Source organism: Danio aesculapii, chromosome 5, assembly GCF_903798145.1.
Source record: "Danio aesculapii chromosome 5, fDanAes4.1, whole genome shotgun sequence".
Classification (NCBI taxonomy): Eukaryota; Metazoa; Chordata; class Actinopteri; order Cypriniformes; family Danionidae; genus Danio; species Danio aesculapii.
The window spans coordinates 9,567,557-9,582,761 of NC_079439.1; the positions used below are offsets into that span (position 1 = coordinate 9,567,557).

At 35.1% G+C, this 15,205-nt stretch overlaps 1 protein-coding gene across 1 annotated transcript; it reads left to right on the plus strand.

Moving 5' to 3' along the window:
* The first annotated feature begins 497 nt into the window (after nt 1-497).
* On the plus strand, nt 498-9,630 carry rchy1 (ring finger and CHY zinc finger domain containing 1). Its single transcript, XM_056456836.1, has 8 exons — nt 498-564; nt 2,145-2,264; nt 3,257-3,372; nt 5,714-5,792; nt 5,872-5,975; nt 7,272-7,301; nt 8,571-8,691; nt 9,354-9,630. The coding sequence occupies exons 1-8, from the start codon at nt 511-513 to the stop codon at nt 9,522-9,524; spliced, it is 795 nt and encodes a 264-aa protein (XP_056312811.1). The 5' UTR covers nt 498-510; the 3' UTR covers nt 9,525-9,630.
* Nucleotides 9,631-15,205: the final 5,575 nt, after the last annotated feature.

The following is a 15,205-nucleotide window of genomic DNA, read 5'->3' on the forward strand; positions in this document are numbered from 1 at the left end:
ATTATATATATATATATATATATATATATATATATATATATATATATATATATATATATATATATATATATATATATATAAACTAATTTCTAAGAAAACAACAAACTCTGAACCGCATCGGATGTCATTCCGTTGCTGTAAATGCTGCTAGCGCTCCCGGTTATTTTCCGCAACCTCACGGCGCGGACATCCTGAATGTTTACAAATCCGTAATTCGTCTATAGTATCCGAGATAGAGGCATGTTCTTTGAAGGTTTAAATAACTTATATTCTTTTTTAGGAGATAACTGTAATAATACTGGAGAAAATCCCAATCTTTATCATTATCATTTTTATGACTTTGATTAAAAACTCTTAATTTTTACGAGCGGGCATAAGAATGTGAAATTTGCAACATGTTTTGAAGCTTTTTTGTGTGTGTACCTCATTGGTGTGTACAGTTTGTGGTTCGTGCACAGCACAGCTCACTAACACACTTTTAAATAAAGTTTTCCAGCTTTTGAATGAAACATGGCCGCCACGAAAGTGGGATGTGAGCATTATGTTCGCAGCTGTTTATTAAAAGTAAGTGACATTTAATTACGTTTACCTTGTACTTCACACATGCTTGTCAATGTCAACAAGTTAACTTAGTTATTTTGCTAAATGCTTTCCGCGGTCGTGCAGTAATGTTTGATTTAAACGAGTCTAATTAGCATACTAGCTGACTGACTAACGTACATCACTGAGCACCGTTTGGATTAAACCTGTTTGTTTATTTTTTTTTTTAAATGCACAATCAAATTTGTTCTTGTTGTCATTAAAGAAACAAATAAGATGAGTTATTTCAGACTTGTTCTGCTTGGCACGGGAAGTTAAACAGACGGTTTAGTGTTATGGTTTTGTGTTTCCGTCCGGTTTTGCTGCTGACCGGACTATAGCAGGTGCATTGACTGCATAATCCCTAATAAAGTAAAAGAAATCCATTGAAAATATTACACAGATATTATACATGCACCGATTTTATTGGTAAGTTTAAGAAAGGGTTTTTGCAAGAAGCTAGTCTAAGCTCTAAACCAGTCTTCATTTATTTTTCGGTTGTAAATACGCGAAACTAGCGTTGATGTAAAGTTGGTTTTCTATTCACACATTTGTTCAGTGACAACTTGTGACACGCTCCCTATATTGTTTACCATGGTAATTGAAGTATCACATGTAAGTATGACTTGAAAACTTTACACTTTTGATAATCATTGGCTGCTAATATGATGTCACTAACTTAGTATTTGCAAACGATACTTTACTGGAATTGTGAAAAATAAAAGTGAAAACCCGATTGTGTGAATATTAAAACACCTTTACCTCAGTTAAACTGTTTTCGTTCCAAGTGTCTTTTTGTGACTTTTTGAAGTGTTCTGTAAATGTATCACTATACCCGGTAAAATGTTCTTGTGTATGAATTGTGACACTAGACTATTAGAAATGGACAAAATAACAAAATATTTTATGCTGTTTGGAAATGATCAAGCTGACAAAACAAAATGTATGCTAACTGTACCAAACTGTAACACTGATCTAAAAATTTCTTTTACGATTTCCATGCAGAGAAGTTTTAATTGGGGTAAAGTTGTTTTTATATTGTTTTATATACTTTCTAACCTAAAATAGTGAAATCATATTAGCAGCCAATTACTATCAAAATACAGTTTAATAATCAAATGTTATTTCATACTTTAATGCGATTCAGACCGAATATTCAATGTAGTGTGGTAAATAATAAAGTAACCTTTTTTTGGGCATACATGTTTATAAGATTTTTAAAAAACAAACAAAACAAAAAAGCAGCTGAGTTACAGATATGTGCTGTGCTCATAACATTACCTCATGATAATTAAACTGTATTAGCCTTTTTTAAATTTCTGCTTTACTATTTTATTGAATGCAAGTCTGAATATGCAAATATAAAACCAACTTTACCTCAGTGCATTTAATCTCTGCTGAACAGCTGAAGAAAATACTTAATGTAATTAATAAATTTAAGTTGTAATCTGTTTAAATCTGTATTTGTTTTACTTTTGCATTGATTTGTGTACAACTCTATATTATATCATTAGCATAATAATAAAACGTGCATTAATTCGTTTTTATTTGTCTTTTTCCTGTAGGCTCCCTGCTGTGGGAAATTTTATGTTTGCAGACTCTGTCATGATGCAGAAGAGAACCATCAAATGGACCGGTTTAAGGTCCAAGAGGTCAAATGTGCAGTTTGCAATAGTATTCAAGAGGTGAGTAATATTTTTAAAAGCAATATGTAAACATTTTTGTAAAGCATCTCACAAAACATGTCAGCATGAATGAGTAATATTTCTGCATTACATATTTACCTAAATATACAATTAACTTATTAGGCACACCTTGCAGATATTTCTTTTGGAGCCCCTTTTGCCTTCAGTACTGCATTAATTCTGTGCCATTAAGTCGACAAGGTTACAAACCAAACATTTGGTTTCCATTGTCATCTAAAGAATCTGCCGTTCCAGAACATTGCAACTGAATTGAGATCTGGAGACTGTGGAGGACATTTGCGTTTAGAGATCTCATTTTTATGCACAAGAAACAATTTTGAGATGATTTGAGCACAAGATGAGTGTCAGTGATCATAAAGAAACATGTCGTCATCAACAAAACCGAAGTTGGCTGTGGGATTTAAAAACTCTCACAAAAGCTCAAATCTTTTGCTAATTTTTCTGCTCTGATAATATTTTAAAGCAAAGGCATAGAAATGGTGTCATCATTTAATCTTCCTCCATTTGTTCCAAACTTGATGAGTTTCTTCTGTTAAACACAAATGAAGATGTTGGGGGGAAAACAGCCATTGTTCATTTATTCATTCATTCATTCATTCATTCATTCATTCATTCGTTCATTCATTTTTCTTTGGCTTAGGGGAAAATGAACAGCAGAATGAACCGCCAACTACAAACCATTATTGGGAAACACCCATTCACTCTCAAACTCCTACACTACAGCCAATTTAGTTTTTTCAAATCACTTATAACGCATGTCTTTGCGTTATACCGGAGCACCCGGAGAAAACCCACATGAACATGGGGAGAACATGCAAACTCCACACAGAAATGCCTAGTGGCCCAGCCGGGACACGAACCAGTGACCTTCTTGCTGTTAGACGACAGTGATAACCACTGAGCCACCATGCTAGAATATGTTGTTTTGTGTGAACTGTCCCTTTAAAGCTTTTGCATATTCTGTCCTTCAGGCTCAACAGATATGTAAAGAGTGTGAAGTGAAGTTCGGAGAATATTACTGTGACATTTGCCATCTATTTGACAAAGACAAGAAGCAGTACCACTGCCAGCCCTGTGGGATATGCAGGTTTGCATTGCATTAAAATGTTTTCATTCACTGTCATGGAAAGAGAAGATAAATAATATATACAATTGATATCAAAATTATTAGCCCCCCTGTATATTTTTCGCCCAATTTCTGTTTAACGGAGAGAAGATTTCTTCAGCACATTTCTAAACATAATAGTTTTAATAACTCATTTCTAATACTTGATTTATTTTATCTTTGCCATGATGGCTGTGGTGGAAATATATTTATATTCATCTTTTACATTACTTAGTTAGACCATATGTGGCTACTTTGACGTCTGTTTCTTATTTGTCTTTCTGTGAAATTTTGTAACTGCTACGAGTGGATGCAGGAGAACATAAGTATGTATGGCCTGGTAGAATGTGAAACTGAAATATGTATACAAGTAAAATTGAAATATGTGAAGAGGAGAAGTAATCTATGGCGTATGTTACTGATTGACCCTGTAGGCAGTAGGCAAGGCAGGTTTATTAATATGGCACATTTCATACACAGTGGCAATTCAAAGTGCTTTAAATGAACAACAATAAAAAAGACAAGTATAAGATGATAAAAATGGTTAAAAACAGATGAAAATGTGTTGAAACAGGTTATAAAAGAATGAAAAAGAAAAGAAAGACACGATAGTGCAATCTGTGGGACGTAGCACAGTGCTCATTCAGTAAAGGCACAGCTAAACTGATTTGTTTTCAGTCTTGATTTGAACGTGCCTAATGTTGGAGCACATCTGATCATTTCTGGAAGCTGATTCCAGCAGCAGGGGGCGCTGTAGGAGCTGAAAGCCGATTAACCCTGCTTTGACTGAACTCTTGGAATGTCTAGTTTATGTGATCCTAAAGATCTGAGTGATCTGTTTGTATTCAGTGAACAAATCTGTAATGTATTGAGCTCCTAGGCTATTTAGTGATTAATAGACAAGTAGTAATCCCTTAAAATCTATTCTGAATGTAACTGGGAGCCAGTGTAAAGACCTCAGGACAGGTAAAGAGAAGGAACTCGATAAAAAGAGAACCCACTCTTCCTGCCGCGTCTCACTTTGCAGAAACCTGTTGCTGTATGACTGTCTGACTTTTGCAAAGAATAAAACTTTAAGACATTTTGGGTAAGACTTTCGTTGCGTCCCAATTCGCATACTTACACTACACTCTAAAAGTATGTACTTTTTTTGTGAAGAAAAAGTACACACTTTTGAGTGTGTAACAGAAGAGTATGCAAGCTCTTGGCACATACTACTTCCTCGCTAACAGATCATTGTGTTGCTTAGTTACGAGCCCTGTCAATCATCCACACATCATCCACATTTCTTTCATATTTAATCTCCTACCTTATTGGAGAAGCAGCAGCAGCAGGTTAATCTCCCAATTACAAGTCTTTCATGCAGAGAAATCTCCTCAGGTGTTTGGATAATTCTGCATTCAGACGTTAATGTCCAAACACGCCTTTATATAAGTTTAGTATTGTTGTTGCAGATGAAATGCAACACAGAAAACGCTATTAAAACATGTTCCAGTAGGCTAGATATTAATACAAATATCTTTACCGAAGCCTTTCTACTTGACGGTTGGTCTCGCACGTCCATCATGTTTGTAGTTTGTTTACACTTTTCACCCGCGTTTGTAGTTCTAAATAGAATTCACGTCCTACGCGCAATGTATTGTGGGTAATATCAGCGGTTGGAGTATGGACGCTTCTACACTTCGAGTTTTTACCGGAAATAGTAAACCATTCGGGAACCTTTGGCCTACTCTTTTCAACATACTACGATTTGGGACGTACTAATTCTACTTTCAAATACTATTTAGGACGGACAGTATGCGAATTGGGACGCATCATTTGTCTTCATAACCATTGCGAGAGCCTCTTTAAAGAAAATAGCTACCACAATGACAGTATATAATATTTTACTAGCTATTTTTCAAGACATTAGTATTCAGCTTAAAGTGACATTTAAAAGATTAACTAGGTTAATTAGGCAAGTTAGTTTAATTAGGCAGGTCACTGTATAACAGTGGTTTGCTCTGTAGCCAATCGAAAACCAATATTGCTTAAGGGGGCTAATAATTTTGACCTTAAAATGGTTTTAAGAAAATTAAAAGCTGCTTTTATTCTAGCTGAAATAAAACATACAAGACCTTCTCCAGAAGAAAAAATATTATAGGAAATGCTGTGAAAAATTCCCTGCTCTGTTCAACATCATTTGGGAAATACGTGAAAGAGAAAAAACAATTCACAGGAGGGCGAATCATTTTGACTTCAACTCTACATGTGTTTATTGAACAAGTACATTTGAAATTCTTCTAATAAGATTCAGATTGACCCTCTTTTTCTGTCCTTTTAGGATTGGTCCAAGAGAGAAATACTTCCATTGTACGAAGTGTAATTTATGTTTAGGTACTGAGCTAAAAGATAAGCACAAGGTATGTAGTTTTGCGTTTCGATTCTTGAATGTTGCTTGCTGTCTGTAGTGAAATGTGAAGCAGTGCTTGTGCTTTTCAGTGTGTTGAGAACGTCTCCAGGCAGAACTGTCCCGTTTGCATGGAGGACATCCACACCTCCAGAGTAGGAGCTCACGTTCTGCCATGCGGTCATCTGCTGCACGGGTGAGTGCTTCAACTTCTGCCCTGCATGAAATAAGTCGCTTGTACTTTAGGATTATTCGCCAGCACTGATTCACTGATCTTGGATACTAAATAGGTACTGTGTTTGTTTTTTGTGTTTAACGATTAATCGTGGATAATTGCATCCCAAATGGGTATTTACATAATAAATGTGCATGTATAATGTGTGTATTAGTTATATGGTCATGAGCCCTGATTATACAAGTCATCAGGTGTATGTGATTTAAAGGGCACCTAGGTTTGCCCTTTTTTCAGATTTAATTTAAGTCTTTTGTGTCTCCAGAATGTGTGTGTAATGTTTCAGCTCAAAACACCCATCAGATTTTTTATTATACCTTTTATTAAATTCCTATTTATACATTTTTTCACTGGGTGGCGGTTTTGGTGTACTGCTCCTTTAAGGCTAGTCCTCCCCGCCCACCGTTTCTATGTGCCTTTTTGCGTGCCTTAATCTCCTCCCTCGGCAGCGTCAGACACCAGACAGACATGAAGGAAGCAGATTTCACGTAGCGTTTGTGGGAAATACTACAGTAAGAACTTTAACAATTAGTATTTATTGTGCAGTTGCATGGCAGGGTCACACAAAGTTCACACACACACACACACACACACCGCAGCAGACACACACACAGACAGACAGAGCGCCCGTTTAGCTTTGCACTCTTTTTGCACGCAAATGTGACAGGATACAGGTGAATCTCCACTGCTGTATGGATATCTGTTATAGAAATGTACAAAATAAACCTGATTTAACGTCCACAAACCGGGATTGAAGCGTCTTCCTTTATAATTGTTCTGACACGCGGCTGTGCTGATGAAGTAAAGCTGAAGTAAACCGCTGTAATTCATTACACACGTGCTCTGTTTTAAAACATTTTAAACTTGTGAAACTCACTCTTGATCACGTTTGATGATGATTGATGATCCTAGTGAACTGAACACACCTTTTGTTCCCGGCTGCTTTGCGCACGTCCTCTCTTGTTGATATGATTATGCACATGACTACCGGGACACGTTAATACCTGCAGCTGTCGATCAATTCGGTGGGCGGGGGGACCGCACTTCTACGTAAAGTTGCAGTCGATCTGAAAACCGCTCCAATTGGTCCACCGTTTTTATGTTGTTAAATTGAAAAAAGCACTGGGTGTGTTTATATCACCCCAATATGACAGTCTATACACCATACATGCACATATGTCTGTCCAAACAGCTTGAAAAGTAGATTTTTCACCATAGATGCCCTTTAATGCTAATACACTATATCTTTTTTGCTTATAGAACATGCTTTGATGACATGTTGAAAACTGGGTAAGTTTCAATTTTATTTGCTTGTTGTATTAATGTTATCTTTAGCATAATTCATAGTTTATTCTTTGAAACTTTGCATACATTTAAAAGGCATATTTCACATAAAAAGGAAAATTATGGAATTATTTAACCTACCTCCACTTGACCAAACCTGTTTGAGTTTATATCTTCTGTTGATCCCAAAAGAAGATATTTGGAAGAATATTGGAACGAGCAGACATTGACTTTCGAAATATAGGATGGATGACAATGGCTGCTTTTTCCAACATTCTTCAGAATATCTGGTTTTGTGTTGAACAGCAGAAAGATATTCATAAAAGATTAAAGCTACTAGAAAATTGTAATTTATTTAGGCAACTATCCCTTTAAATTCGCAAATGCCAAGACCTATATAACGATAGATAAAGCCCCCAAAAAGATTATTATAGCAGTTAAGAGGTTCCAAACCCATGTGCTATGCAGGAGCAGCATATCTCAACCATGTTTACATGTTTTTAATATTAGGAATGCACCGAAAGGAAAATTCTGGCCTCAGACTGAAAGTTCTGAATATACTTGACCAAAAACCAAAACAAAACTGCATTATAATAATTATTTAATATTGTATCGAGTAATACACATTTTTTTTTTTCTGAGAATTTTAAAATGTACAATTTTTTTATTTAAATTATACTGATATTAAAACACATTCATTCAGTTTCTTTTCAGCTTAGTCCCTTTATTAATCTGGGGTCGCCACAGTAGAATGAACTGCCAATTTATCCAGCATATGTTTTATGCAGCGGATGCCCTTCCAGCTGCAACCCATCTCTGGGAAACATTCATACACACTCATTCACACTCATACACTACGGACAATTTAGCCTACCCAACATGAAAACTCCACACAGAAATGCCAACTGACCAGCTGAGGCTCGAACCAGCGACCTTCATGCTGTGAGGCGACAGCACTACCTACTGAGCCATAACGTCGCCCTAAAACAAACAGGCTAATTAAATAATCATTGCGCAATGCAAGCCATTGAAATGAATGGGTTTTAAAGTGCAGCGCTTGTGTGTCCTATGTGAAAGCCTCTACACCGAGTACAGTTAGAAAGTGAGTGAAACCAGTGCACTGAACACTTTTCTTTTTTTTTTGGTCTTTTGGTCAAAAACCATTTTCAGCTGCTAAGTTTTTGTGGCCAAAAATTTGGTGCATCCCTATTAAATAATAATTGCATTCTTTAAAACAATCTTGTAGTTGACCCTGTGTTTTGTTCTGTCCCGCAGTGCGTATCGCTGTCCTCTCTGCATGCACTCGGCCTTCAACATGAAGGAGTACTGGAAGCAGATGGATGAGGAAATCTCGCAGACTCCAATGCCCACTGAGTACCAGGACAGTACAGTCAAGGTGACCGAGCCTTCATTTACATGTTCGTTATCTCAACACAACTTGCAAATAAGGAGCATCACAGACAAGCCAAAGCCAATAGCTGGTTTTCCATCACTCTGTGTTAATGCAGATTTTGAGGTATTGCATGAGAAACAAGAGAAACATTTTTAATAAAACTCCTTAAAGGAACACTCCACTATTTATTTAATAGGTTTTTTTTTTAAATAGTCAAATTTTAAAACTCCCCCAGAGATAAATAGTTGAATTTCACCATTTTTGAATCCATTCAGCCAAGTTCTAGTTCTGGCTGGAGCACTTTTAGCTTAGCTTAGCATATATTATTGAATCGGATTAGACCATTAGCATCTCACTTAAAAATGACCAAAGAGTTTCAATAGTTTTCCTATTTAAAACTTGACCCTTAGTTACATTGTGTGCGAAGACCAATGGCAAATGAAAAGTTGTTGTTTTCTAGGCTGATATATCAAGGAACGTTATTCTCATTCTGGCGTAATAATCAAGGAACTTTGCTGCTGTATCAAGACTGTTGCAGGCTTGTTGATATTACGCAGTGCCTTAACCCAGCTGGGGACTATTTTCAGACACTGTGTAGTGTCATATATCATATTGATTGTTCAAAACCTTTTTGTCCTGACCCATATGTATGTTATTTTTGTCAGATCATATGCAATGACTGTCAGGCTCGCAGCACCGTCTCCTTCCATGTGTTGGGTATGAAGTGCAGCAGTTGTGGCTCCTATAACACAGCTCAGGATGGAGGGCTAATGGGAACTCCTGCTGCAAACACACAGACGCTTCCAGAGGAGCCCGATGCTGAGCAACACCACTGAAACTTCCAGATAAGCTTTTACTGACATGGAGATACAACGTTCGCTGCTTCCACATCTGTACTTCTGCTCATTGTGTTCTGCTTGATTAAAATGATTGTTAACCTATTATCTTGAGCCGCCTTTGATTAATTAATGAAATTTATTTTTTGCACACATTTATTTGAGCAGTTTGTGTAAAACATTACTTTTTAATTATTTATTAATTTTTTGAGTCATCCTTAATAACGAAGAACATTTCTGGTTCATGAAGTAATGACTGCTATATAAGCTTATTTATTCATTCAGCAGCAATCACAGCTGTGTATTGATTCTTATATCCCAATTCGATTCTCATTATTTTGATTTGATTCAGATCTACAGTGACCAAGAGAGCTCCATGTAATCAAATGGAATACAAATGTCATCTTATAGATATGTATTTTAAGCAAGTTGGCAAAAAAAAAATTACTATTACTTTATTTATTTATTTATTTATTCATTTTATGAGTCCTCAAGTATGAGGAATATTTGGATTTTTTTAAGTAATCTCTAGCATAAGCTTAGATGTTCAGCAACAATTAAAGCTGCTTATTGATTCTTATGTCCCAATTTGATTCTCATAATTTCGATTCAATGCTTGATTTGATTCAGAAAAACAGCAGCAAGTTAAGAAAACATCAAGTTGTAATTATGAAATGAAATCAAAATTTTGTGACAATCAAATTACAAGATAAAAAGTTGAAATTATGGCTTAACTTGAAATTGTGATAAATCGAAATTATGATTAAGTCAAAATTACGAGATAAAAAATTGAAATTATGGCTTTAATCAAAATTGAGAAGTAAATCCTAATTTTGGCTTGAGTCAATTTTTGCTGAGTTAAAATTGTGAGATAAAAAGTTGAAATTATGCCTTAATCAATATTACGAGATAAAAAGTTGAAATGGCTTAACTCGTAATTAAGCAAAAAAGTCGAAATTATGACTTGACTCAAAATTATGACTTAATCAAAATTACGAGATTAAAAAGTTTGTTATGACTTAATATTATGAGATAAAAAGTTCAAATGGCTTAACTCGAAATTGAGATAGTCGAAATTATGATTTACTAAATCAAAATTACGAGATAAATTGAAATTATGGCTTTACTCAAAATTGAGATAAGTAAATCCTAATTTGGTTTATATAATATGAGATAAAAAGTTAAAATTATGGCCTAACTCAAAATTGTGAGATGAAAAAGTTGAAATTATGACTTAATCATTATCACGAGATAAAAAGTAAAATGGCTTAAATTGAAATTAAACAGTCGAAATTGTGACCACTCAAAATTATGACTTAATCAAAATTACGAGATTAAAAATGTGAAATTATGAATTACCTCAAAATTACGGCTTAGGCAAAATTACTACATAAAAAGTTTAAGTTATGACTTCAAAATTACAATTTACTAAGTCAAAATTATGAGATAAAAAGTTTAAGTTATGACCTATTTAATATTACGAGATAAGTTGAAATGGCTTTACTCAAAATTGAGAAAGTCAAAATTATGACTTACTAAATCAAAATTACGAGATAAGTTGAAATTATGGCTTAACTCAAAATTCCGATGTCAATTTTTTACTAAATCAAAAACTGAGATTAAAAGTCGAAATTATGATTTACTTTACACCTATGACTTAGTCATAATTTCAACCATTTATCTCGTAATATTTACTGTCAAAACAGTCTAAATGAACGCTGCCTGCAGGGTTTAAAGCAGAGAGTTTTTTTCAGTCTCCACCTCTAATAGTTACTCATTATATTGCACCACCGTGTTGTGATGTGGCATTAATAACCTCTCCACCAGCAGCACTTTCTGTGTTTTTTTTCTTTTCCGCCAGCAGCAGAGAATGTTAAACTCACCGTCAATGAAAGCGTTGTGAAATACAGCTTTATATGACCTACAGCCACACTTTATGTGCTTTTCTTAAGCTTAGTTCACTGTAAAAATAAATCTTAATTAACATTTGACCATACCTCGTGATTATAGGTGTTTTCCATTTAATTACACTTTCGAATTGCATTAACAGAACCTCGAGTTCTGCTCAGACAAGTTCCGATGTAGAAATATTTATTGTGGGATTTTCACAGCCACTTTGAACACCAGATTTTAGCACTCCACGGTTTTTCCAATGAGTATTTCAATATTGCCTTGAAGGGTTTAATAAAAGGGTGTAAGTTCAGTAAATAATGTTTTATTCACATTCATCAGAGACGATGTGGTGGTGTTGAAAATGTTTTACAATTTTTATTTTTTGGTGCACAAATAGTATACTCCACACACTGAACGATGAGTAATATTGAAGATAATTCAACATTACTGAAGAACAGTGAAGATGCTATAAGCTTTTCTCCAATATCAAGGTAAATCTACAACAAAGCCCATGTTTTCAGTGCTCAGTTTCCTGTTTAATTAAACGTTGTCTACTCAGGAAGGTTTTGAAAGGGAAACAAAGGTCTTTATAGGTAAAGTTTTGTACATTTTTGTTTTTCTGAGAGTGTAAATTTAGAAAGCATTATGAGGGTTAACACTTTTTTTCACACTAATAATAATAATAATTAAACCAATAGCAAACGCTGAATTTTGTGCAATTCTTAAGATAATTCAACTCTACCGGAGAACAGAGAAGATGATATAAGCTTTTCTCTAATATCAAGGTAAATCTTCAACTAAACCCATGTTTCAGTGCTCAGTTTCCTGTTTAATTAAATGTTGTGTCCTCAGGCAGGTTTTGAAAGGAAAATGGGGGTCCTTAGCATAAAGGTATGTTCGTTTTGTTATTCTGAGTGTAATATACAGATTTAGAAAGCATTGTGAAGGTTAACACACTTTTACCCCTCTAATAATAATAATTAAACCAGTTGCAAACGCTGAATGTTGTGCAATTCTGAAGATAATTCAACAATCCTGAAGAACAGTGAAGATGATGCAAGCTGTTCTTCAATATTAAGGTAAATCTGCAGCTATTCTCCTTGCTTTCAGCTCTCCTTTTCCACTTAAATTAAATGTTAAAGGTTTTTAAAAGGTCTTTAGGGTAGAGTTTTGCACATTTTGTTGTTCTGAGTGTAATATACATATGTAGAAAGCATTATGAAGGTTAACACACTTCCCCCCACTAATAATAATAATTAAACCAGTTTCAAACGCTGAATGTTGTCTAATTCTGAAGATAATTCAACAATCCTGAAGAACAGTGAAGATGATGCAAGCTGTTCTTCAATATTAAGGTAAATCTGCAGCTATTCTCCTTGCTTTCAGCTCTCCTTTTCCACTTAAATTAAATGTTAAAGGTTTTTAAAAGGTCTTTAGGGTAGAGTTTTGCACATTTTGTTGTTCTGAGTGTAATATACATATGTAGAAAGCATTATGAAGGTTAACACACTTCCCCCCACTAATAATAATAATTAAACCAGTTTCAAACGCTGAATGTTGTCTAATTCTGAAGATAATTCAACAATCCTGAAGAACAGTGAAGATGATGCAAGCTGTTCTTCAATATTAAGGTAAATCTGCAGCTATTCTCCTTGCTTTCAGCTCTCCTTTTCCACTTAAATTAAATGTTAAAGGTTTTTAAAAGGTCTTTAGGGTAGAGTTTTGCACATTTTGTTGTTCTGAGTGTAATATACATATGTAGAAAGCATTATGAAGGTTAACACACTTCCCCCCACTAATAATAATAATTAAACCAGTTTCAAACGCTGAATGTTGTCTAATTCTGAAGATAATTCAACAGTCCTGAAGAACAGTGAAGATGATGCAAGCTGTTCTTCAATATTAAGGTAAATCTGCAGCTATTCTCGTTTTCAGCTCTCCTTTTCCACTTAAATTAAATGTTAAAGGTTTTTAAAAGGTCTTTAGGGTAGAGTTTTGCACATTTTGTTGTTCTGAGTGTAATATACATATGTAGAAAGCATTATGAAGGTTAACACACTTCCCCCCACTAATAATAATAATTAAACCAGTTTCAAACGCTGAATGTTGTCTAATTCTGAAGATAATTCAACAGTCCTGAAGAACAGTGAAGATGATGCAAGCTGTTCTTCAATATTAAGGTAAATCTGCAGCTATTCTCGTTTTCAGCTCTCCTTTTCCACTTAAATTAAATGTTAAAGGTTTTTAAAAGGTCTTTAGGGTAGAGTTTTGCACATTTTGTTGTTCTGAGTGTAATATACATATGTAGAAAGCATTATGAAGGTTAACACACTTCCCCCCACTAATAATAATAATTAAACCAGTTTCAAACGCTGAATGTTGTCTAATTCTGAAGATAATTCAACAGTCCTGAAGAACAGTGAAGATGATACAAGCTGTTCTTCAATATTAAGGTAAATCTGCAGCTATTCTCCGTGTTTTCAGCTCTCCTTTTCCTCCTAAATTAAATGTTAAAGGTTTTTAAAAGGTCTTTAGGGTAGAGTTTAATAGTTTAATTAGTAGAGAGTGTAATATACAGATTTAGAAAGCATTGTGAGTGTTAACACACTTTTTCCCCCACTGATAATAATTAAACCAATTGCAAACATTGAACATTGTGTAATTTAACAATACTGAAGAACAGTAAAGCTAATGCAAGCTTTTTCTCCAACATCAAGGTAAATCTGCCCATGTTTTCAGCACTCTTCATCCTCTTGAACTAAATGCTGTCTTTTCAGGCAGGAAAAAGAAAAAAAATGGGACATTTTGTTTTTCTGAGAGTGTAATATACAGATTTAGAAAGCATTGTGAGGGTTAACACACTTTTTCCCCTCTAATAATAATAATTAAACCAATTGCAAACGCTGAATGTTGTATAATTCTGAAGATAATTCAACTCTACTAAAGAACAGGGAAGATGATACAGGCTGTTCTTAAATATTAAGGTAAATCTGCAGCTATTCTCGTTTTCAGCTCTCATTTTCCTTTTAAATTAAATGTTAAAAGTTTTTAAAAGGTCTTTAGGGTAGAGTTTTGCACATTTTGTTGTTCTGAGTGTAATATACATATGTAGAAAGCATTATGAAGGTTAACACACTTCCCCCCACTAATAATAATAATTAAACCAGTTTCAAACGCTGAATGTTGTCTAATTCTGAGTCCTTATTGGTCAAGTTTTGTACATTCTGTTGTTCTAAGAGTGTAATGTACAGATTTAAAAAGCACACGTTTTCCCTGCTAATATTAATAACAATAATAATTAAATCAATTGCAAATGCTGAACGTTGTGTAATTCTACAATACTGAAGAACAGTGAAAAGATGAGACCAGCTTTTCTCCAATATCAAGGTAAATCTGCAACAAACCCCACGTTTTCAGCGCTCTGTTTCCTCTTGTTGAATTAAATGCTGTCTCCTCTGGCAGGTATTGGCGGGGCGGTGGTGATGGGCAGTGTGTAGCAGCGTGGCTCTGGAGTTCTTAGGTCTGGAAACACCACCCGCTGGACACCTGGATCTTCAGTCACCTCTGGATGAAGTGACCCGATGCTGCTGCTGTTCAGGACGTCCAGCAGTGGGATGGCGGACAGATGTTGCGCTGGTTGCAGGCTGGTCTGGTTCTGATGGTCCTCCAGGATGTCGGGGATCACGGTGTTCAGCTCCACAGGCTCCACTGATGGGTTTGGGTTGGAGATCTCCTCTGAAGAGCTGGACTCGTTTGATTCAGACGATTGACTGGATAATGTCAGGTGG

Bases quoted from the DNA above. Each gene is read 5' to 3' on its own strand.
- rchy1 (XM_056456836.1), top strand. From the start codon at position 511: ATGGCCGCCACGAAAGTGGGATGTGAGCATTATGTTCGCAGCTGTTTA. The intron at 3,373-5,713 runs GTTTGCATTGCA...CTGTCCTTTTAG, and splicing joins CAGCCCTGTGGGATATGCAG to GATTGGTCCAAGAGAGAAAT. The intron at 5,976-7,271 runs GTGAGTGCTTCA...TTTTGCTTATAG, and splicing joins TGCGGTCATCTGCTGCACGG to AACATGCTTTGATGACATGT.